The 25,248-nt window shown below is 42.5% G+C and overlaps 1 protein-coding gene across 2 annotated transcripts in view; it reads left to right on the top strand.

The window, feature by feature from the left end:
- Nucleotides 1-25,248, top strand: part of agrn (agrin) — a 239,676-nt gene that overhangs the window by 118,370 nt on the left and 96,058 nt on the right. For both annotated transcript variants that reach the window (XM_041049152.1, XM_041049160.1), the window contains one exon: nt 19,790-20,005. In XM_041049152.1, the coding sequence (XP_040905086.1) occupies nt 19,790-20,005 (216 nt within the window). The remainder of the gene's footprint in view (nt 1-19,789; nt 20,006-25,248) is intronic.

Below are 25,248 nucleotides of genomic sequence, written 5' to 3'. Positions count from 1 at the left end.
AGCTAAAATCAGTGCAGATTTGGCATTTTCACTTAACAAACAAGGAATTTATTCCCAAATTCCTTTTGATTAATTTTATGTTGATTGCTGGGCTTGGTGATAATTCAGTAGGTGAAATCAAATTATGATAATGATTCAGAGTAAGCTGTAATTAAACGATCAAAATGAGTTTTGAGTTGACTCATATTTCCAGCATTGATTTGATTCGTTAATGTGTAATGTGTTCATCTGCCATATCATATATACTATAAATATCAGAAAGTGTCATGACAGTGATTTCAACCATATTCGACCACACAGCCTCAGTCAGTTGATGAACTGAATAATGAATTCCCTCTGTAACTGCAGGTGGACATGTGAATGCTGTGTACGTTCGGTGTTTGTGGACATTTAAATTGATTTAACACTAATTCTCTGCTGTGTGTGTTAGACCCCAGTGTGAGCACATACTGACCATGTGCAGTGACTGTGATAGTTAGTCCATACAGCCTGAAGTAAGGTCATTGTAACAGCACCAGGATCACAAACCGAATTAAAACAACACAAGCGCACACACATACTTAAACACACACACACACCGACTTGCCCTGTGTCAGTGTTAATTTCCAGGGTCCACACCATTAACACAGCACCACCATGCTTTAATACACTTCAGCCCTCCCTCTCTCTCTTCCGCTGTCACGGGAAACTATTGGCTTGGAAAGGGGAAAACTGTGGCAGCCATTAATTATGTTGGGTGCTAACTGCCAAGTCACGTTGTGTGTGTGTGTGTGTGTGTATGTGTGTGTCTGTGTGTGTGTGTCTGTGCATGTGTATGCGCATGTATTTACCTGTCATGAGCTTTTGTAGAAGTGTCTCACAAGCTCACACACTTTCACACAAACACTCAAATCAACCAACTATTGGTCAGTCAGAGAGCCAATTGCCATCTGTTTGCTGCATGATGAGGCGGCTTCCCACACACAAACACACACACATCAAACCAACACACTCAAATCGGCTACCTCACACCAATACTGAGCCAGAGAAAGAGAGGGAGACTGAAGGAAAGGTGAGAGGGAGAGAACAAAACAACAGGGTGTGTGTGTGTGTGTGTGTGTGTGTGTGTGTGTGTGTGTGTGTGTGTGTGTGTGTGTCGGAGGTATGTGTGTTTGTGTATATGTAATAGGAAAACAGAATCACACTCAGACCTGTAATTACAATAGCACTGTGCATAAGCACATAATCATACAGGAGCATAGTTGCACAGATGCTTGTAAATGTGTTTGCTCTTATCTCTAACTTGTGATTTTCAACCAGACCAAAACTTCGTGTCAACACCGGTTAATCTTGCAACAACGGGCAACTTGTCACACGAGTGTTGAGTTCTCCCAGAACACCACCAATTATTGGTGTTGCTGAGTTGCAAGGCTCCTCTCAGGCTACACTGAAGTGTAGTGCTATGAGACAGAGAGGTCTGGCTTTACAATTAAATTCCACCGTTTTATGAGGCAGAAACACATATTTTACATTCAGAAAATTGATCAAACAACAGTGTTGCTGAGTAAAGAAGTTTGTAGATTTAGTAAAAATAAAATACAAGATACACAAAATTGAAAACAGTCCAACAGATGAAAGTCCACAAATATTGGATTTACAGTAATATACAACAGAAAAGCAGGAAATCTTTACATCGGAGAAGCTGGAACCACTGAACGTTCATCATGTCTGCTTGATGAATCATCTAATCTATCATTTGTTTCAGCGCTGACTACAAATACAAAATTCCCCACTCCACAAGTCAAAAGACTATGGCTGCAACTAACACTTTTCATTATCAATTAATCCTGTGGTTCTTTTCTTAATTAACTCAATAATCGACTGATCTGAAAAATGTCAGAAAAGTGTAAGGAAATACAACTTCAGGTGTTTTGTTTAATCCATTTGATAATCAAAATAAACTGAGAAAACCAGACTGTGTTCTCATTTGAGGATTTAGAACCTGTGAATTTTTACCATTTATCCTAAATTTGTGGTCCCACATGTCCAGTGGTGTGTTATATACTGGAAATATATACCCTCCTTCCTTCAACCACACGTTCACTTTCAGAGTCTTTGAGAAAGCCAATGAACCCCTATCATCTCCAGGCTGTGGCTTGAGCAAAGAGAGCTTCCCAACAGGGAGCATTAAACTATCACGTAGTTATCACATTACTGAGGCTGTGATTCAGAGTTAACCTTGTACAGTTCGGATTTAACAGCACGATTGCACATGTCAGTGCTCAGACCTTTTAGATTTATCTCCCAGATTATATTAGATCCACTTATATTAAATGAATGCGTTTGTACAAATACATGTACTGATGCTTTATGAAGCGTGCTGAGGCTTTCTTGTGAAACCACTGGCAGTCCTAACGTCTCAGCAAACATCTGCTCTGCTGAAATGTCCTTGAACCAGACACTGAATGCCTGCCAGCTGCAGGGTTGCTGTCCAGTCGCTCAGCCTGGCCCCTGATGTCCCAGATGAGGGACCAACTAAAACAAAAGACATCAATCAATATAAAGCTACACAGACCTCACCGAGCTTTTTAAGACCAGACACTGGATCTCATTGCATTACTACTTTCAGCAGAAAACCAGACAGCCACCACGCTCGCCACATACACACATACATTTCTAATGTCGCCGTGGCGTTAATGAAATCATTAGGCAAAGTCTCCTCCGCTCTCCTGTGGTACGACACCTTAGAGATAAACTTCATTAAGGAGCAGTGCACATTCGCTTCTCTCTTTGTCTGCCCATACAGAACATGAATGGTTATGTAAATTTACATAGTGAAGCTTTTGGTAACGCACTGGAGTGTTTTTGTTTTGTGCGTATGTTTGTGTACACATGTTTCGGTCTTTGTAAAGATGCCTGGATTGGACCATGCTGTGAGGGTCTAAACAGACAGATTGGTGTCATTAGTTCTTCACCTTTTTTTTCCCCCCCATCATCCTTTCTTGTCACTACCCTACTTTTTTCACCCTCCTGCACACACACATCCCCACCTACACTTTAATAGTAAAAGCTTACAACAGCCATATATGTCATAGATACCCCAAAAATACCCCTTCATCTTTAGAGAAACAAATACTTCTTGAATAATACATGTATATCACGTAAAATGTCCAACCCTTCCAGCTGTCTGAGTCACTGAAGGCATATTTACACGTGTGTGTGTGGTGGGATGTTTGAACACATGTCTTATTATGGAGGAAATACGCAGCACATTGGGAGTGGAATGTGGTGTAATTCGATAAGCGCATCCACACTCATGCCAAGCCACATTCAAAGACAGAGGGGAGTGCAGGGAGGGAAGGATATGAATGTGCACAAGGGTTCAACGGTAACAGTTGCCCAGTTGCCCTGGGCAACCAAATTGAAATGCTGTCAAACATCTTATTTGGCCTGTTTGGCATTGTTGACAATTTTTATTGTGTTATAGAACAATGTGTCCTTCCTTCCTTCCTGCCCGGCCTTGGGTGCAGAATCTTCGTCCTGGGTTAATGAGGAGTAGGGTTAATAAACAGCAGAGGGAACCTGTGAACTCTGATGGAGTGAGCTCTTCAGTACGTGAACCCCAAGGACAAGGAGTTTTGGAATGAAGAACCGACATTCTGACTTTATCAGGCCAGCAGTCTCTGTTCAGCTAGCTATGGTTCTTGAACCCTTTCTTGAACCCTTTAGCAATATTTATTGTAAAATGCCAATGTAAGTTTGAATAAGTATCTTTCTTCTGCAACGTAACATCAAAGTTGCAGTGTCACAATTGTTGTCCATATAAATAGCACAAATCGGGGCCTCTGGCAATATCTTAAACTCCTATTATAGGATTCTGAATAACAAAGAACTCTTTGAAGCCCAAACTCATCTGCTGCATCTCCACATTAGACAATGGCTCTGATCTGACACGAGCGACAAATGACAGAGCGGTTCCTGTTCCTCAGTGTGCTACACTCAAAATCTGTAATCTAAATATAGTTGGCTAACATTATGTCATCACTTTTAAAACTGCTACCTCTTTTTAGTGAAATATATTTTTCACGTGCAGCGATGTGTGACAGACAGAGAGAAAGAGAGAGACACACACACACAGAAATTTGTAATGATGTTAACCATTCTAACACATCACTTTCTCATGACTAAAATATGGGACATAATTACACAGAACCATTATCATTCCATTATAGACAAATAAAATATGGCGACCATTCTGTCAGCTTTGGGAACCAAAAGCCTGGTTGCCAGCCTGCCAAACATTTTTCAAACTTCCTGCCGGGTTTGTGTTTGTGTGTGTTGCTTCACACTTCATTTTACTGGCATACATAAACAAGCGTATACTGGTTCACAGAGTATGATGATACTGCCTGGCTCTGATTGTGAGTGCTAATGCATATATGCAAATCTGCATACTGTAAGGGTTTTGGAAGTGTGTGTGTGTGTGTGTGTGTCTGCATGTAGATGCAGCCTGCCTTGTGTGCTCACATTCACAGCTGTTGTATAGCAGAGACACAGCGGTGTGGGTCAGGATGGGCTAAGCGTTCCAAAGAGAGGAAATGAAGACAAATGAACAGAGAGGAGCTAAACACTCTTCCAGTCAGCTCCATATTACTTATCCTCCACACCCCCACCACCTCCTCCTTTTCTTTTCCCTCCGTCCCTCCCTCTCCCTGAGAAAATATTACAAAGCCACACAGAAAGACTCCCGGTACGGTAATGAAAAGCACAAAAGCGTGGCACTTTTTGTGCTACTTTCATGTCACTGGCAATTAATTCCACAGCAGCGGCTGGCGGGGGCCTGTGGTGCTATAATACTAATGCTAAAGCCAGCAGTGCATGGACGCCACCTATAAATTCTAAGTCTACGTCACTTTTTCCCTCTCTATCCCTTACATTTACCCGTACGTTGTGTGTCTGTGTGTGTGTGTGTGTGCACGTTATGTGAGCTTATGGTCTCACATAACGCTGGCCTCAGAGAAGAAGTTCAGGTTGATGGATAGGCAGCCGACACTGCGCTTTGATTTTCTGAAAATAACACAATCATATGCTACATTCACCTTTCAGGGCTATTAACAGAGAGAGGCTGTGATAAAAGTGTCTAGAAGTGTGTGTTTGTGAGAGTGTGTGTGTGTCTGCGCGCATGTAGGACAGCAGTGGTGACAGGGTTTGAAATGAGCCGGGCTGTTCTGAATTACAGATTGCCCTCTAATAGGCTCTATTTGCTTCTTTACTCTCTCTTTGGACTGTGCACAAGTAACAAGTATACCCAGAGAGAGGAGGAGGTCACTCTCTGCTATAACATACCCCCCTCCCCATTTTTTTTTTAAAATTTAATTTTCCTTATGTTTGGCTGGGAGGGACTCCAGTGAACGAGAGAGGGAGGAGAAAAAGAAAATGAAGTGATTTGTGGCTGTATCGATCGAGAGGTCAGGGCTATTGATCAGAGAGTGGGGAGAGATGGCGAGATGGGAGGAGGAGGAGGAGGAAAGCGAGGAGGAGAGGGGAATGATGTAGTGCTTTGTCTGGCCACGGGACCAACTAGGAGGGGGTACCCCCACGAATGGTTAGGAGGCCCATTGGGTTCATTATGGATAAGTGCACAAGCAGGACACCCGCGGCTCGGCCGACCCAGGTGCCTCCCTTGAGGAGCCGCTTTCATCAACTCCTCATGATGGGGAGAAGCTATACGCTTCATATTTCCTCCAGGAGCTTTATGCATCAATATTAATCTATAAGCTTTAGGTGAAGATGATGCCCTTTTACATCCTGGATCTCAAATTCATTTCTAAATGTTGACATCAAGAAGAGTCCCCTGTCCTATATTCATTTTTCCCATATGGTGGCACTAATTCCAACTGGCAAAAGACTATTTTGCCAGTTGGAATTGGACATTTCCCACTTTAAACACAATGCATGGTTTTGCCTGCAAAATTGGTAATTTCTTCTTCAACTATCCTGAATTCCCCCCAGTGACAATGGCAATCAGTCTATGGCCACCTTGTTGTGATTAGCCATAGCGATGAGGAGCATATGGAGGAGGCCATCTCCCTTTTATTCAGTGCAGACCAGCTCAGCACTTGAGAGCTGCCGCTTCCTGGCTCGCCTTCCAAGCTCTCCCCAGGTTGTCTCTGAGTCTCATCCTGCTGCAATCTGCCACCAACTTGGGCTCCCTCCAGAAATCCCGGGAAAAAAAAAACAGAGCACCCTCTCCTTTCCATAGTGGGAGCCAACATGGAGGCCCAGTTTCCTCTCCAGCTCTTTACTTTAAAGGAAAGCTGCCGGTGGCCTGAGCCCCTTCTAGCAAGAGCGGCAAGTAACACAGAATTATCATCATATGGGAATAACTGGCAGAATGATTTGATGGTTCAAAGAAGTGACTTGAAGTAGTCACATGTTCAAACCTTCAAACGCCAAGCCTTTCAGCTAGCACTCAGCAAGTAATTTCAGCCTTTTGCAGCAAAAAGAACATTGCAGTGCCCAGTGCGAAAGAAAACTCCTGCAACTGTGATCGTGCATTCACTTCATTTTATGAAACTGTGATCACAAAATAATTTAGGCACTAAAGTCTGGTTAATTTTTATTTATTTGAAGTGAAAAACACAACTTACTACTTGTTAGTACCAGTGCAGGTGTTGGGGGAAATTCAGGGAAATGAAATAATCAGGTATGCAGGTAGTATTTACCATCTGAGAGCTGTACCGTCCTTCCCCATACCACATGAATTAGGAATAAGATTTGCAGCTCTTGTGGCTGCTCTTATGGCTCTTTTGCTCCACTCACACTGTTTCGAGGACACGAAATGTTATAGTTTGTTGTTGAAAACAGATCAAATTATATAACTTTTTAAGTATATTACTCACCTTTTAATCCATCATTTTTGAATATGTTTAGCAAGCCTTTGGGTCTCAGAGAGACCTAGATACTTCAGAAAGCATAACATAGTCTGTCTTTACTGCCTTCAGCATTCCAGAGAGATGTGTGCTGGGTAATAGCAAACAGCCTATTAAGGTACTATAGCTAAACAGGAGGCAGGTTTATAGGCACAGGATGGCAGCAGTACATACATAATTCTGCAAAACTCCAAATTAGTTTCCATGACACTGTCAGAAAATGTTAAACAAGCAAGTGTTATATATAGTCTTTGATGCAAAGAAAACTGGTCTGTTACATTAAATTCAAATGTCACACTTTTATTTTCCATCTCGTTTCATAATGGGCACATAACCCTCTGTGCTGGACATAAACCTTGTAGAATTGTCTAATATGAACATGTTAGGTTAAAATACAGACTTATTGATTAAACCATGGAGAGAAAACATGGGAAATTTAGAGATCTTAGATGTTCTAGCATCAGTTTTACTTGATCACCTTCGATTAAAGCCACTTACAGCGCCGGGATTGTTGGGATGATGTCATGATGGTTAACGCCCAGATAGAGCTGGAAAGCATGGGGGGAAAGAATGGACAATTCTCCTTTTTATTAAAAAAGCAAACAAATAAATCACACCTCTGCAACTCAGTCAGACCTGTTATGAAATGTTTGCTGTGAGGAAGGTCCCACAGTTTTGTCTGCGGCAGCCTCACATAATTATAAAGCATGAAGCTGGGCACAGCACTCCTCTGCTGTATGAGGCTTTGTTTTGGCATTTGTTCAGTGAAAAAAAATCAGAGATCACAGATCTGGATTTTACCTCTTGTAGCAGTCACATCCTCTGTGAAAACAACTTTTAGGTGCTATGATCCTCTGAATCTTTAAAAACTTGCTAACCCTAGCCCAATTTTGGCTGATGACCTCTGGGATAAGCCGCCATCTCTCTCCTAATTGGCTCTGCTTTTGAGGTGACACAAGACCGGCTCTGTGCAAACGTTGCCGTTTCAGCCCGGTCGTTTTCTGTTTTTCTCTAAGAAGCTGGAGAGGTAGCGTAGTGCAAATGAAGCAGAGAAAATGTGTCTGAAAACTCATGCTGTGGTAAGAGTGACAGACGGGCAAGTTTTACCCTCTGCTGCTCCTCCTCCTCACGCACACCGACACTCCTTTTTTTAATGCATTAAGTGAGAGGAAATGTAATGCTGATGAAACATTTGATGATGATGATGAGAGATGGAGTGAAAAGAGAGTGCAGAGTGTGAACAAGAGAGTGGAAGACAGGCGTGGAGAACATGAGATGGCATTAGCTGTGGTGCGATCTCTGTGTGTGTTTGCGAGCGTGATTATATGCGTCAGCATGTGCGTGTCTTTGCGTCCCTTCTCTGCATGTCTGCGCGGACGTTATTCTTTGTGAGAAAGTGAATCGTCCCTCACACTCCCACACAATGCCTACTTGCAATTAGCAAGCATAAAAATACCGCTGTGGGTGTGTGGATGTGTGTCTAATATGAAAACCAAGTCTTTATATAAAGACTCCATCAGAGGTCTCTGAGAGGTGACGGTGAGCTCAGACGACGAGCTCGGAGACGTGAACAAAAGAGGGCTCCTCTCCTCATAATAGTGGCTTAGCTGAATAATTGAATTCGGGAGCGTGTGGGCCGCCATGCTGGTTTTCTTCATGTATATTGCAGACCAGCAGTAATCTGTTCTCGGAGAGCATCTCTGACTGCCTGCCGCTGAGTTTGTGGAGGAGATGTGAGGTGACAGAATAGGGCTCTGTCACCAATGCCTCCATTATTGATAAGATTGGGCGGAGGGAAGCTTGGAGAGAGAACTGGAAAAACAGAAACACTGTGAAGCTAAAATAAAAATTTGGTCATACCAACACACAGCTTGGTATCATTTCCCATGTGACTCGTTAAGAACGGAAAGTCGCAGCAACTGATGGGGTTCGGGTTTGTATTTCCTGTTAAGCACTTTGAGCAAAGCGCTATTTACACTACTAGGGCTAGGGTTGCTGCAAACGAGGGCATCTGAGACTGGACTGGAGCGTCTATTCTTTTTGTCTCTTTGCTGATGCTGAGGAAGCCATGATCATTTCAGCTCAGAGAGAGGAGCCATTACCCATGAACACGTCTGAGGTTATTTTCATTTTGATAAAGGAAAGATAAACTTTTTTGCAAGGTGGCAGTTTTATTAACGAAAATGTTTCTGTCCATCCCATTGGCCTCTTTGATATGGAATCAGATTCATATTTCTTGTGTTCATTGAATTAATGTTTAATGTTTTTGGTGACACCCATACTTTTCTTCATCCACCACTGTCTGTTAAAATTTTACATACTTTACACACTTCAGTCCATGACGAGTGGCTCTGTTTTCCTGAAACAGGATGTATGCAGAAACTGTAAACTCTGGGTGAAGGCACATGTGGGCATGGCCGACAAATTGTTGCAAGTTTTGTGAAGGCTGACGTTGGCACATACAGGGCACAGCTAGGCATGCTGGGCAAGAAAGGCTGAATACATCATTAGCAAGAAGAATGCATCGTGAGCAGCCAGAGTCAGGGCAAGTTTCAGTAACGGCCAATCGCATCAGTTCCTCTCATCGCCTTTAAAAGCACCGTGGGAAACCTAACTGTGATTGTTGCCGTGGCTGATCAAGAAAGGTTCTGTCAGCGAAGGTTTACAGCAGCAGAAACTTATTTACTAAATGTTCACTCTGTAATTGACCTGGCATGGATAATACACTGGCTGAAAATACACTGGCTTCTGCTCATAGAAACAATTTATGGCATTAAAAGCCATGTCTTAAATGGATAGCCCTTGTCACCTAGCAGTCACCCATCCAAAGAGACACCCCTTTAGACTGTAGGGATGACAGAATTGGCCAGAATCAATGAATTCTGTTCAGAAACTGGATATGTGGCATACATGTGTCACCAGGCAGTTTGCACCACACGCTACTTGGATCTTAATACGTTTAAACGAAAGGCTGTGTCGCTGGCACACACAGCTGCCTTGGCCTTCGGGTGTTGTAGGAAGAATGATGTGCTCATTTCCATGCCAGACTCAGACTTAACGAAACTGTATGTATTTCTGAACAAACAGCAGCCTGGGCCTCCCCCAGCCACTGAGCCCAAGGTGCGATGAACCAGTACCGTTGTCATCTCCTTCCAATTTTGTACTCCATTCCAAAACTGTGATTCAAAAAATTTTTATTGTAAATGTATCGTACATAAATATTTACCTAGTAGTAATACACTCAGTGCAATCAGCAGCAATTATGTGGCCTCGTTGCATCACATAAGGACAGATGATGTGTCACGACGCACACCAACCCTGTTTGACTGTATCAATATTAATAGCCTCATATTAACGACAATATATTATTTTACATCCAAACTCTTGTTTATAAATCAGACTATATATTGGATTATTCAGAGAATAGTTTCACGTTGAATTATTCACACCAAGTTCAGGTAGGTAAGTTTGTGTAAATGAGGATTTCAAGTTGGTGCGGCCCTTGAAATGTATTTGGATACCCGCTGCCCTGCGGATGTGCCTAGACTGCTGTTAGGAAAATTGCCCGGCCTGTGCATTTGAAATAAGAGGTGGTCTGAGCAGGTTTTAACACAAATGCAATTTCTTGTCAAAATGAGCACCGAGATTGGCCTGCATAAAGACAGGCTCAGCGGCGCCTCTCCTCCCACCTCAGCCTAAGCATGTGTTCATAGTGATACTCAGAGGATGAGCCTTAACTAACTCATGTTGTACAACTACAAATTTTATGAAGGACAACCCTCTTAACGTTGCACGTCTCACTTTTCTCTGATGTCAGTCCTTTGTGGTATGAAGATATCTCAAAATCTAATTTTATATGTTAGAGCAAACCTCTAATCCTGACAGGTCATAGTTTCCAGGACTTCTTTTTAGCAAGTATGGCTCTAACTCTCCTGTTTCCTCCTGCTTTGTTGGTCGCCGTCACCATTTCATTCTCATGGCATCTCCCTCCCTATTTTCCTCCCTGTTTTCTTTCCCTTCTCTTGTTTCTGCCTGATCAAGACAAATAACCAAGTGTTTTTCCTCATATACCCTTCATGTATTTTTCTCCCATAACAAGCGTGATTAGGCAGATGTTCTAAGCTGTCAAGAGCTGTCATATTTCAGGCCTGATTTATGGAGACACAGCACCTGCTATGTTCAGAGACCTAAAAGATAGTATGAATAAAAGAGAAAAGCCTGGAAAAGACTGATTCAGATTTTGTTTTTGTTAAACGGCTAGGTTTTGGTTTATTGCACTGCAGATTTTAGAGTAAACCATAACTAATCATAACCCTTATTGAGGCCTTTATTGATTACACACTTGTGTGTGTGGGAGAACTCCGTCTTCCTGGCTAAATGAGCAAGGGTCAACAGATTACCAATAAATCACAGTGCGCATAACACACCAACTGTATTAGAGCTGGATCGCAGGCTGATCACGCACCAGGCACAGCTCTGGGGTTGGTTTTGAAACGTATTTTGAAAGCTCTCTTAACAAGTTCTCAGTTTAATTGCTTTGGCAGCCGTTGTGTTCTCAAATGGCCAAACAAAGTGAACAAAAGGGAAAACTGCTCCAGAGTTTGAAACAACTTCTCACACCCAAGTGGGTCTGAAAATGCATTTGTTCTATGGTTTGAATGCCAAAAAAATGAATTAAAAAAAGAAAAAAAGAAAAGGTGCCAATGTGTGCAAAGTTGATGGAAGAAAGCAAATCGTGAGCGATGGATACTGCTTTGCCCAAAGGAAATCTACTTACCTGTGTGTAAGAGTCCCCTCTTTAGAGCCAGTGTCTGCTTTATCCATTCTAGGCTACTGTAGAAACATGGCAGTGCAACATGGCGGGCTCTGTGAAGGACGACCCACTCCCTACTTAAATATGAAGAGCTCATTTTAAGCTAACAAAAACACAACAATTCTAAGTTTTCGGGTGATTTTACACCAATGAAAGCATAATTTATCAATATTATAATCCATTTCTGCAAATAGATCCTGCCTAAACCCTAGGCACTGGTCCTTTAGGTAAGAAATTTAACCTGATAAATTAAACTAAAAGTCAATAAGCTTCAAACTGACATTTCTTTCTATATCACCACTGACATGCACACAAAAAATAAGAGCCAGATTTCCCAAAGACGATGTTGCTGTAAAATAAAAATCAGAAATGATTGAAGTTTAACACAAACATGTCCTCCTCAACAAAATATGTTGTTTATCCATGCACACATAAAGGACAATATTGTTTGTCTTTGTGCAAATCACTGTTTAAAAGTAAATCTGTTTTACAATGCTATGGTTTGTGTTTGGTTAGGTTTAACCACAAACATACTGGTTAGGTTTAGGGAAAAATTGTGGCTTGGGTTAAGTTTGGGTTAAGTCTCTATCTACGCAGACTCTCTTGGCTCTACAGTAACATCACCTAACTTCCTCCTTTGCACACATAATCATAATTACAAGTCCAGCCACTAGAGGGCTTTGTCACTTGAGCACAAACATAACTGATGTTGTTATCCTCGTTGGAAGCACAGTATCTAACCATATTGTCTCGTCTCCAGGTGTAAAACTGTTGGCATACAAAACGAGACTGAACCTGCCCAAACTGGAAAAAAGAAAAAAGAACCTTTGTAATACGTTGTTGTGTGTATTCACTGTAGCTTTTGTATGTTTTGTTTATTTATGCTCAATGCCAGTGGGACTTAATTAAAGTTAAAAAAATAACCATAGCAAAGGGAGACTAGAAATAGGAATGACAAACCCTCAGAGGAGCAGCAACAGTAGTAGCTGAGGTGACTGAGCAACAAAGTTACTGGGGAAAATATCAGGATCTATAAATATCAGGATCTATAGACTGATTAGTTTTAGACACACAGATCTCCTCTAAAAACTGAGCTGGCATATGTTATTACATATTTTAAATGTGACCTATTGTTTTTGATACAGAAATGAACATAAGGGCTATAAACACAACTAACCGTGCTCTGTTGAAACCATTGTAGTCAGACACAGAGGGTGCACATTTGGAGCTTTCTTTTTTTTCCCCTTGTGTTCATAAAAACTAGAGGAAATTGTTTCTGCATCAATTATGCCACAGCCTTGAGAGTATTTACAGCTGGAGAGTTTCTTTGACTTACTGGATTCAATGAGGCACACGTGTTAGAACTGGGACGTATTTGAATAGTAGGTAATCCCCTCTGACTCTCATATTTCTCTTTAACCTTCACTCACCTCTTTTTCTTTCTTCTAAAAGCTCTTCCTGCCTTTCCTCTTTCTCCCCATATCCTCATCTCGACTCTCTCTGTCTCCAACTTTATCTTACATTCTTTGGAAACTCGTGCAGGTCTGGACTGTGCACGGCAAGGAGAAGCTGCCGCTTGGTAAATAAGTTCATCCTGCGTGTTAGCGAGGTCAGGACCCGAGCGCTCAGCTGTACGAGCGTGTGTGTTGCATTCAGGAAGGAGGAGGAGTGGGAAATTGATTGGCCCCTTTATGTGAGGGAATGAGAAAATACTGTACCAGGCTACACACACACACACACAAAAAGGCATACTCACACACATCTCCATGCAGAGAACTGCAGCTAAAGGCGGAGAGAAAATAAACAAATAGCTCTTTACAGTCTGTTGTTCATCAGTTTGTTCATTCTGCTGTTGCCCTGATAAGAACAGTGCAATTGAAAAAGCAGGACAAGAGAAAAGTTGTTTTCTTCTGAAAAACCTTTTAAAAGAGCCTCCATTCTTTCCCTCCTTCACCCTTTCTTTCTTTTCATTTAACTGGTTTAAAGGAGCGATTTTCTTATATTGAGCTGGTAAGGTGGGGTGTTCGTTTGCGAGCAGATGTTACTTTATTTCACACTGGGCGCTGTATGATTGCGGTGAGATCAATAATTGACAGCATCGCTCCCCTGAGGACCACTAACCAGAGATCAATAGAAGCCTTGTAGGGCTGCTTTCTCCCCCTCAGATATTTTACCAGGTGTAACTGCTGGCCACTGCTGGGTTTCTTTCTTCATTTATTCTCTTGCAATGACATCGTACATCACTTCTGGACTCTGAACACTTTTCTGTAAATAATTACATGGACACACGAGGAAGGCTTCTTCTCCGCAACTGTTAATCAATGCTGGGCCGATCTATTGCTGTTCTCCACACCTACACAGCAAACCTATAGCCTCGGCACTGCACACGACCGTGGTGAGAGAATTAGATTTTCGAGATTAGATTCTCACCCCGAAGCATCAAGCGGAGGGAAGGTGATGGAGAGAACGGCGCAATCACGGCAAATGAAAACCAAACAATAATTTTTAAGAAGCACTGCGAGGAGTTTGATGTGGGGGCAGTGATTTCATACTAGAAGCGGCGCATGTGTTTGCACATATATAAGCCACCTGTGTGCATGATGGAAACTTTATACTCCCAACCTGATGAGGCAAGCTGCTCTGTGCTGAGTGCATCGCTGCATGTTGCCATAGCAACGTGTCCCCTCACCGCAAAGGTCTTCTGGCGCAGCTACACTGATAGAGACGCTAAAGCCCTCTTAAACAGAGACGGACAGAGAGAGGAGAGGACTGTTGAAAGGCAGCCCGCCTGAGGAGCACATCTGTATTACTTAGGCTGAGCTGAAAAGAAATGCTCCCTTTATTAGGAAGGTAGTGGAAGATGTCCCCCAGGAGTGCTAGAGCGTAATGAATTTAGACTCATTCAACATTAATGCGATGTCGCTTCAATGCCACTGAGCAGCATCTCCCTCCATCAGCTTCCGTTTCCCGTTTTCCTGCCAGTCAATAAGGTCATTAGTCAGAGTTGAACCCGCACAACTGGCTTCACCTAAACGGATTATTCAACACGTTCGCCATTTGTGCGCCGCCACCTCGGCTGTCCCAGCAATTCAACCGCTATTTTTGCCATCCATGTAAAGTTCAGTACCGTTAATTATTCATGCACACCTTCCCTTCCCTTCCTTACCTTTCCTCTTTTCGTCTCGTCTCCTCTCCTCTCCTGCCGAAGCAAACCGGACTGCTGTGAAATAATTGAAAAACCTGACAGGTATCTCCCCCCCTGCAGAGAGTAGTGTTCCTTCCCTAAAGTAGCCATTTTAAGTTTGTCAGGGCGATTCTGTCAAGCCTTATTGGGTCTGAATGCGTTCATGCTCGCCACGACAGTCCATTTCTCCCCTTTTCACTTTGTTTGAGTTAAATGCAACAAGGCAGCAAAACAATGAAACTGACAGAGCATTTCACCACAAACAGACTGTGGGGATATTTTCCTCACAGAGTAGAAACAGTCACAAAGTAATAGGCACCGCTGCTTTTGGGGTATATTTATTGAATCTGTGTCTGTACAAATCTATGTTGAAAAGCAAGACACTAGCACAAAATGTTGCATAGGTAATAGATGATATGATGAAATGTATCTTTCATCAACTATGCATGGTATCAAATATTGTTTTAAACTTAGGATTGAATTTGAAAGCAGAGGGCTGCACTGTCCTTAACTACGTTGAGTTCACGTGGTCTGCATCGTTTTTTGTTTTGTTTTTTTTTATTTTTGCACAGTCATGATGTGCCATGTGCTTAGATCCACCAAAGAAGTGAACAGAAATGTGTCATCTTAGACCAACACTGAATCCTGAAGCATCCAAACTGGCAAAAGAATTGGTGGAAAATTGCCACCAGAGGACTGTGCCAGACTTTCTTTCAGCTCCTCAACCACGCCATTTTTTTTTCCACTGTGCTTTTAATCACAGCAGTGATATCCCTTTCCCTTCATAGCCCACTGATGCATTGAGAGCATCCTTAAGGCTCTGACACTATGTCATATTTAATGGATGAGCTGTCTAAACACAGGATGAAGTGTTACCTGTACAAGACGTTCGCCTTGACAAGCACAAACTGGACATGCTGTCTTTTCTTCCCTATGGGATTTTCTTCCTCAGTCTCCAATAGAGAAAAGAAAAAAGGAGAAGAAAAGAAAAACAGCATGGATGTGAAGCTTTTAACGCTGCAGGGCTGGAGGGAGATTACCTTACACACTGTAATGGACAGACGAGCATGCACACACACATTGCACTCAGAATGACATTTGCACAAAGAATTGAAATGTTTACATTAATACAGTACTAGAAACACAGATGAGCTTGTACGGTTTCCAACACAGAAGCACATCCCTTTGCATTCACTTTCTCCACAGTTCTTAGGCGCCTGCAAATCTATATTTAACAAATCTGAAAGTGCAAGATCATATTTAACACTTTATATTTTCTTTATATTTCAACAGAGACAAATTTACAATATTAACTTTAATCCTTTTACGGATATTTTACAGCAGCGGTCAATAGTTTACACAGTATAAGACCAGTGCAGTTCAGTGCAGCCAACCACACCATATAAAAAAAAAAAAAAGGCATTTATTTTTCATAATGTCCGCTGTCTTTACCTCAGCTCAGCTGGGAGCGACTTTTCTTGTTTGGACACACCAGCAGACGCAGGCATTGTTACCTGCATGCACATACATTACATACATTACACATTTAAAGTCCATCCAGCATTCACCATTCAAGTGAGAGAACAGAATCTCCAAAGATCTTGCCTGTTAGTCCCAGTGGAACAGCACAGGCACATCTGTTCTCTGGAAACACCTGCATGGAGTTTTGTTATTCTAGCATTAGATGAGGGTAAAGCTTATATTTTGATATCTTCTGTAGGCTACAGTCACACTGAAATGTGTTTTAACTAATTAGGATAAAGTAATCTGATGGAAATCTGCCAACGCAAAGTGGCTTAAGCTCATCCAATGTAAGTATATTCTCTCTCATATATGAGACATATATGTCTCTGTTTGTTTTAACGGCCATAGCATGCAATAGCGAGACACACAACACCCCGGTTGCGTTCACTACCCGTGGGAAAAGCCTTACATTTGATCACATTTGTGGTCTTTGTAAAGTAACGCCAATCTGTCTCCAGGACATGTCCACAGGATCCTCACCTGTCAGTCAAACTGGGTCAGGTATATCACTGTTGGAATTTATTGTTGACAGGGTTTTTGTTGGTGGTGTACTTTTGTTTCGGTCAGAGGTCTACTGGCAGAAATGGAAAGTAATATTCAATATTTTTTTCATTAGTCTGTAATCACCTGAAACTAAGATTCGCCGTGTTTTCGTTAGCTTAGAATGAGCCCTTCATATTTACCCAGGGAACAGGTGCTATTCCGTGGAGCACGGGATGCAGCAAACAATGACATCAATGCATCACTGGTGTCAAGCTGTAGCAACGGTGGGCAGTGAGGGCCAATCAAAGAATTGCGAAACCCAGTCAACTTATGTGTTGTAGTGATGAAATTTAGTTGTGAAGTCAAACTATTTCAGGAACCTGACTGTGGTCACTGATCTTATGTTGTTTGCCTATGCAGGTTTTTACTCACATGTGGTGAGTGGTGGGTGCTAATTTTGAACCCTGTCCACGTAATTGGTAAGGGAAGGGTGAGGAGTGGGGTATTCAGTCAGTTGCAATCTGCAGCCTCATCGCTAGATGCCACTAAATCCTACAACCCAACACTTTAACTACCGAGGGCTTCTTTCCTTTCTAAAGAAATGTGAAGTGTCAAATATATTTTTTCTTCTCAGATACAAGGAGGATTTTTCCCAGGAAAGAACTCCCAGTGCATGAGTATGCAGTTTGTATGCTGGGTCCAGAGCCTGCACTTGATACCTTCGCTTTGACAGACCCTTCAGCTCTGGTGTCAGTCTTTTGTCAGTCAGCTAAGCTCGAGGCTAGAATGAGATTTTCTTATAGGAAAACATCGCAGTTGAGATCTGGTTACAAACCACTGCAGGGATTCATAACACATTTTTTCTCTCCAGGTGGTGTGTTCACTGTCGGTGTTAACAATCTGTTTTGGGTTTTTTTTTTTTTTTGTAGGTTATTTTAACAATATTATTTGCTTGATGACTTCACTGGAATATACTGGTGCTGCCTTTGTCGCTAAGAAAACACAACTGATGCATTTAAATCATAGAGAGATCATTCTTTAGTCAGCTGCAACCTCAGTCTGTTGAGTTTTTTTTCCTGTCCTACTATCAGACCCCCTCCCTCTCTCTTGTACACATCTGACACAGTTCGATTGAATTTCACCTCTTGTCACTCTGCTCGCATGGCTTCGCCTCTGAGCCACACGCACACACACAGAAACACACAAACAGCGCATGGTGTGAAGTGATGGCAGAGCAGTGGGCCAGTCATGACAAGGCCTTCATGCTAGCACCTGGCCACGCTTGTGTGTGTGTGTGTGCCTGCGAGACACCTAATACCTATACCTCTCAGACACACTCACGCTGTCAGGAATACAGATGCATTCATGGATAGCTTCGCGCATACGCACACACTCACTTCTTCTTCCCCCTGGTACAAAAGAGAGTGAGCTCAGGTAGCTGTCAGGCGCTCTCCCACAGGGAACAGTGGGCAAGTCAAAAACAGCCTCCTCGCCTGTCACTCCACACGCACACAGTCACACAGCGTGCTTCGGTGTGTGGAGAGACACAGAATGAGATGCCTTGGGCAGGTGCTAGACCAGTTGTCTATGCTGCACACATACATACACACAAAAATTATGAATACGTGTGTGTGTGTGTGTCAGACTGTCTGTCGGTCTATCCACTGCTGCAAAAGCCACCTGCCAGCGAGTGGACATGCTGCCTTGCGTTTAGTCCTGGTCTGGGTGCCAGTGATAAGAAATAGTGGTGTGCATGTGCACGTGTGTGTGAGTGTGTGACATGTATATTCCTCAGCAGTGACACCGGTTGTTCGCCTTTCCAACCAAGTAGACTTTTTCAGAGAGGACTTTGACTTTTATGTGCTTTCACCCATTCATTCAACCCCCCACCGAAACCCTCTGCTGAGACATGGATGTCACGCCAGGTGGCTGCCCAACAGCCCTCAAAGGGGGCGCAGAGCCGCAGCAGCTGTAGCTGCCACAACGCAGGTCAATTACTCTCTAAGTCGATGTTGTGTACAAACAACACATACAAAAAAAAATCGCACACACATACTCCTTGTTTGCTTTGCGCATTCAGCAGCATCAGACGAAGTTTACAGTTTGCTGTTTCTCACTTGATCAAAGCTGAGGTGTCAGTGGGGAGCTTAGGATCTGAGTCCTGAGGGTTTTTGTTTCTTTACTCGTATAGCCTTGAAGAGTGTGGCTAACCTTGGTTTGTCTTCCGTGCTGGTTCGTCCCTCCATGCTTTCCTGGACGGTGGATCATTGATGTTTCAAAGACTGCGGTCTCCTCAGAGGATGAAAATGAACTGCCCACAAGACCGTGTGTATCAGCTGGCTGCCTGTGGATTGATTTTAATGTTGTTGCTGACTTTTTAAAAATTTTGAACGCTGAAGCTTTTCCAAATTCTGCAAAATGCTCAGCACACCCAGCAACACACTGAGCTCGCTCTGCATGGGTGGACAGATTCTTCCTGGATGAATTGAGAGCATCTGTGTGCTTTACGCCAGGATCACGTTTAATCCCCGATGCATTTGTGTTGCTGAACTGAGTGGAGTTCTGCACACCCCAGCGGCTGACGCATATTGAGATTAATTTGTTCGGACGTGCCTGTCTGGTGTTAAAACATAAACTTTTGTTGCGTTCGCTCATAACAACTTCTCTAAGAAAAAGTGAGGTAAAAAACAACTTTGAGTTTGTGCGTGTATAATCAGTTCATGCCGGATAGATGCAGTGCCAGGATAACACTCGTTAAGTTGTTTAATTGAAATATGCATTGTGCAGATTTGTGTTCAGACAACTTTGAGCGAACTGGTCTTGATAAAAAAAAACAGTATTCTAATATCTCCTCTTTCTCTTCCTGTCTTGCAGGCTGCAGAGGAATGCTGTGTGGTTTTGGCGCTGTGTGCGAGCGTGACCCAGCTGACCCGGCCAAGGCTCAGTGTGTTTGCAAGAGAGTGGAATGTCCATCCTTGGTGGCGCCCGTTTGCGGCTCAGATTCATCCACCTACTCCAACGAGTGTGAGCTGGAGAAAGCCCAGTGCAACTCGCAGCGACGCATCAAGGTGCTGCGCAAGGGACCCTGCTGTAAGTACCGTCACCTGCCTACCAACCCACCACCAATCCCCACTTAGAGACACTGCTGGAGAATATCCATTTTAACACTCAGTCACCCAATCACATTTTCAGTCTGACAATTGGTCTTTTTTTAAACAAATGGAAAATGATTTGAGATAATTCCGTGTGCTTTCAGAGCAAAGTAACTCATTTTCTGAAATCCCCTGACACTAGTGAAGTGATCTGCCTTTTCTGCCTCATCTTGTTTCAAGATTTTAAGAATATGACTATGAGACGTAATTACTTGTAAAGACGGAAAGAAAAGTAAGGCAGTTTAAAATCTGACGTTTAAATATTTTGTATGCTCATTGTTAAAAAGGACAGAAGACAACAGAGATTGAGCAGACTTGACTGTTTGTCTGCTCTCTTGTATTTATGAGATCACAACACCCCAAAAAACTTCAAAAACAAACTCATATCATTCTTTGAAGACTTCTGAGCAGAATCTTTTTTATGTTAGCGCATGTTTTTTGAAGTGTCACCATTAGTATATACAGGGTTTAAACATTTTGAGAGATGAAACTGGCCCCTGTGATCCAGAAGAGATCAATGCCAGAAAGACCACTTAATCTACAGTATTTCAGAAGGCGATCTGACCTGAGACTGACACTCTCCATTAAACTGCTGCTGAGAGATGAGTTTAGAAAGCTGTGAAGCATAGGTGAACAGACAGCAGCATGGCGCACCATCGCTGGAGGTTTTTCAATGAACACAAACAGGACTTAGTGGTGGTGTTTTGATGTTTGGGAAAGAAAACTAGCAGCCAAACACAAAGAGGCAAGTCTCTGAGTGACGCTAAATTGCTTGTTATTGTCAAGTAAGTGGATTTCTATTACACCTTGTCCTAATACAACAGGCTTTGCCTCCCTATCTTTATCCCCCAATAATAAAACACGTCCCCATTATGTCCAATCTATTGTCTTTCCAATATGGCTGTGCTCCCAGTGCTTAAGCACCACCTGCACTCTCACAAAAAAAAAAAAAGCATGCCACTTAATGCTCCCATTGGTAGCCATCCAGTGAGTATTTTATCCCTTAGCCCCTGGTGGGTGCCTATACTCCTGCTGTACCTCTCATTGTTTCTCTTTAGCAAAGCCCATCAAGATCCAGGGCTCTGAGAGGAGCAGCGGATTCCTGCCAAAGCTGCAACATTGCTGCAACCTCAATAATAACTATAGTATATTGTCAGCGTTGTGCCCGCCTGCCAGCGCGGCCCCACTGCTAATTCCAGGGGTCTGATTACAGTGCCGACTTGGACCTGGCACTAATAACAAGCTTGGTGTCTGCTCACCACTGGCAGAGAGGAAATAAAGAGATAGAGAGGACAGAGAGAGGACAGGAGGAACAGAGGGTACAGTGGAGAGGAGCAAGGACAAGCATCTGGAGAGGGAAGGAGCAATGTTAAAGAGGAATGAGCTATGAAACATTTAGAGAAAGATGGGCATGCGAGAGCAAGCGAGTGAGTGAGTGAGTGAATGAGTGAACAGAATATAGGCGTAGGCTAAATCCAGAGAGAAAAGGTAGTGCAAGTGCTGTAATGATGGTTCATGGAGGGTTAAGGCCATCAGAAGCACCATAATTACAGCTGGCAACAACAGCAGGCAGGCACAAGCAAAAAAAAAAAAACTAAAAAAAAAAAACAATAATGATGATACTAATGATAGCATTGCTGATAATAACTACATGTTCAACACCAGAACAGAGATTTTCTCTGTTGTCATGTCACATCTGCAACAGCAAGTCAAAAGCTGTTTTTTTTTTTCATTCCTCTGTTGCCTGCATTTTAAATAGGCCAATATAATTGATGCTAATGGTAAGCAATTTTTATGTCAACTCTTTCATGTAATCACTGAATCTGTCTCCTTTTCAGAGAACACAGAGTTCCTGGGAGTGTAACTTGGAGACAGATGTGTTTTGTATATTTACAAAGTTCAGTTTAAAAAAAAAAAAAATGCAGTCTGAAATCAGTGCGTGGTGTCTACTGCAGTAGCCTCACTACCTTACAGTGTGTATTTGTGAGGAAGTAAACAGTGCAAAACACAGACGTCTTTGAAAAAAACTGTACAACAAAGGAGAAAATGCAGTAACACCTGTTAACCAACCTGCTGCATTTCTTGTTCTTTCACCTATGTTTAGCTTGGACAGAGCAGTCCCCTGTCACTGTGGCTCGTAATGTTATCAATGCAATCAATGCAAAAACAATGATCATGAGAGAAGTAGACTAATGAAATGACCTTATAGCAAACCAACAGCTCTCCAAGATATGATATTGTATTCTTCACAAATATTTATGCAAATATGAATTAAAGTAAAATAGATATTAAAATAAAATTCAAGGATTCCTTTAAATAGGGTTGAGTATCGTTCACTGATACGATACCTGGAATTCAGTACCACTTCCTAATAATACCTGATTTTTAAGTACTTTATTCTCTCTGTAATAACCATGAGGTCATTTCAGCTGTAAAAAATAAGTCCAAACTTACTCAGTTTCAGCATTGTTATACTAAACATACAAAAAAACTAAATAGCATGTTGGTAAAGAATTTCGGACGCATCTCCCATGATCACGACTTCAATGAGGACCATTTTAAATCAACAACATTCATACATGACTGGAAGTGAAAGCAAGAAAACCCAAATAGCCAAATTATCCAATCATGTGGATTCTGAGGTAATGCCGTGCTTTTCCATTATCTTTATTTCTACCGGCTTTTTCATCAGGGGAAAACATCAGTCATACTCTGTCTTATTTGTGCAAAAATGATAACTGCTGTGAAAAAGATAGAAAATGTAATTCATCTGCTGTGACAGAGCACATTTGTCAAGTTTTAGAGCTGTATTTTCAAAGGTTAAAGACATTCCTGTGCTTGGTAGATTTGACTCACACACTCAGCCCCAACCTCCTATGTTGAATAAGCTGCCAGGTACTGATGCAGGTGACCCTAAGGTCTGAAGTTTAGGCCAGAAAGCTTTTATTAAATGGAAATCAAGACGTTATGCTTTGACTTTAAATGACAACTGAATGTTTTTGCAGAGCATCTATTCTGTACATTTTTATTTTATTTTAGTTTATTCTTTGTTGCATTGTGAATTACAGGACACTCGGTGCAAGCAGTCATGGTCAAGTGTATGCACTTGGCTAGGTGTCATTGGTGTGGTTTTTCTTTTTTTCTTTCTTTTTTTTTACCTTTGCTCTCATTGCAGCAGAATCCCCAACACATAACAAAATGACTTCTGTCTGTAGGCAGCCGATGAAAGAAAAAGGAAGTAGATTTATAGCAGATAAAAGCTTCAGCCGAGTTGTAAGCTGCGGTTTAACATTCATCAGAAGATGTTTATGTGTTTGTCTGTGGCTGAGTTGAAGGATATTTGTGTTTGTACTCACAGTACAGTTCAAATATACTGCACACATCAGGTAGAGGCATAGGTGAGCAGGATGGTATACATGTTGCACACATGCACACACCCAGGGTGTGTGCTCGGAAGACAGAGAGGGTGTGAGGAGGTTAGTGGAAGCCGAGTGACAGGTTCTCATTCTCTTACGGCCTCCAATAAATTCAGCCGGTACAGAGGGTCTGGACAGGTCACTCTGGCTGAGATTATGGAGTTGTCAGGACTGATGGAGGAAGAGAGAGGCAACGACGGGAAGGACGAAGAGTGGGAGACAGCGCAAGAGGAGAGAAAGCTGAGGGAATGAGAGAGCTTTTAACTTTAAGAATAGTGTGGGCGGTTGGATTGGTGCTTTTTGTGCAAAGCCTCATTTGACTCATTCAATTTGAATGGTGGGTTTTCATTGGGGTAAGTGAATTGGCCACCGTTCTGAGAAGCAGTCATGTCCAATTCAAATTGACTCAGGAGTCTTATCTGGCACTCAGGAGTGCAGCTACAAAAGAAGTTTTCTTCTCACAGATTATCCCCTTTTTAAAGGGACTGGAGATATATGGAGCATTTTGTTAGCACTAAGTACAAGTCTGAGGCCTGGGGGGGGCGTTTTCTCCAACGGAAGGGGAGCATCAACCAGCAGGTACCAGACACCTGGTGGATCCTGACACCTCTGCATTTCCCAATGTGAGCATTTTGGTGCTGACTGTAAATTTAGAGATGAATTCTTAAACAATAAATCTCACGATTGCTCAGGGATTTGACTGCTACAGCTTTACTTGGTCTGACATGACCTGTAGCATTTAGTGGCTAATGTTAGCAGACGTTACAGTAGATTGATATTGTTTTGCAACTGACATTTCTGAGTCAGTTTGTTGACTTTACCCTTCTCCCGTTGGCTACAGGAAGACTACATATTATAATTTGGCTTTAGCAATCACTGAAGCCACTGTTCCCACTAGGTTAGTTCTGTGGTCAGTTACCAGGATGTGCACACACACCGTAGCCACGTCATTGCTATTGTTACTGGGAAATTCTGGTTTCATATAACCTTGGTTTTATTTTCATAGGATTGGCCATTGTTCCTATCAGCTATTATATGAGTGTGCGTTAAATCAAGTTGAATGCCGGCGTAGGCATGGGCAGGCACATGATCAGACAGGTTTTAAACAAACCCCCAGGTTATCTGGAAGACAAAAGAAAGATCAGAAACTGTAAAAATGATGGCACAAACTCTCTGTTGTAAACATCCATTGCAGTTTTACAGACCAGCTTCCTGGCACAGCTGTGTCTTATTGTACTTGTGTGCACACAGTTTTCCTGTGCAGTGAGGGATTTATAATGACATATTGGGTGTACTCACTTGCGATTTGAGTTCCAAATAAAGAGGCTTGTTTACAACCTGGACTTTGTCAGACATTGTTGTAGCAATGTCACCGTGTTCCCTGTCCTCCCCCTGATGGACGCCCACATATTCCCTCTGCTCTGACTGCACAGTTCAGTTTAGCTCAGTTTGGCTTAACAGAGGGAAAGAAAAAAATCCCCTTTAACCACATTCATTTAGCACCTCACTCATAACAGTGAACTGGCTATTACAACATTTATGTGCTAAGGTAACGGCGTAAGTTTCCTCCTGAGGGCTGGACGAAACGACCCACACGCTGTCGAGGCGTGGGCACTTAGGTGCCCCCAGTGCTCCTCTCTAATATTCACATAACCTGGCCCTTAATGGTTCAGACCAGCTCCGCGCCGGCTTCTTCATTATCTTCCTTTTGTTCTAGATGGATGATTTGGGATTGGCGGGGTTACATTTCCGGCGGTCAGGCGGT

Source organism: Toxotes jaculatrix, chromosome 2 (assembly GCF_017976425.1).
Source record: "Toxotes jaculatrix isolate fToxJac2 chromosome 2, fToxJac2.pri, whole genome shotgun sequence".
Lineage (NCBI taxonomy): Eukaryota > Metazoa > Chordata > Actinopteri > Toxotidae > Toxotes > Toxotes jaculatrix.
Note: the sequence above shows the minus strand (reverse complement) of the source record. Positions and strands in the feature narration are given on the sequence as shown.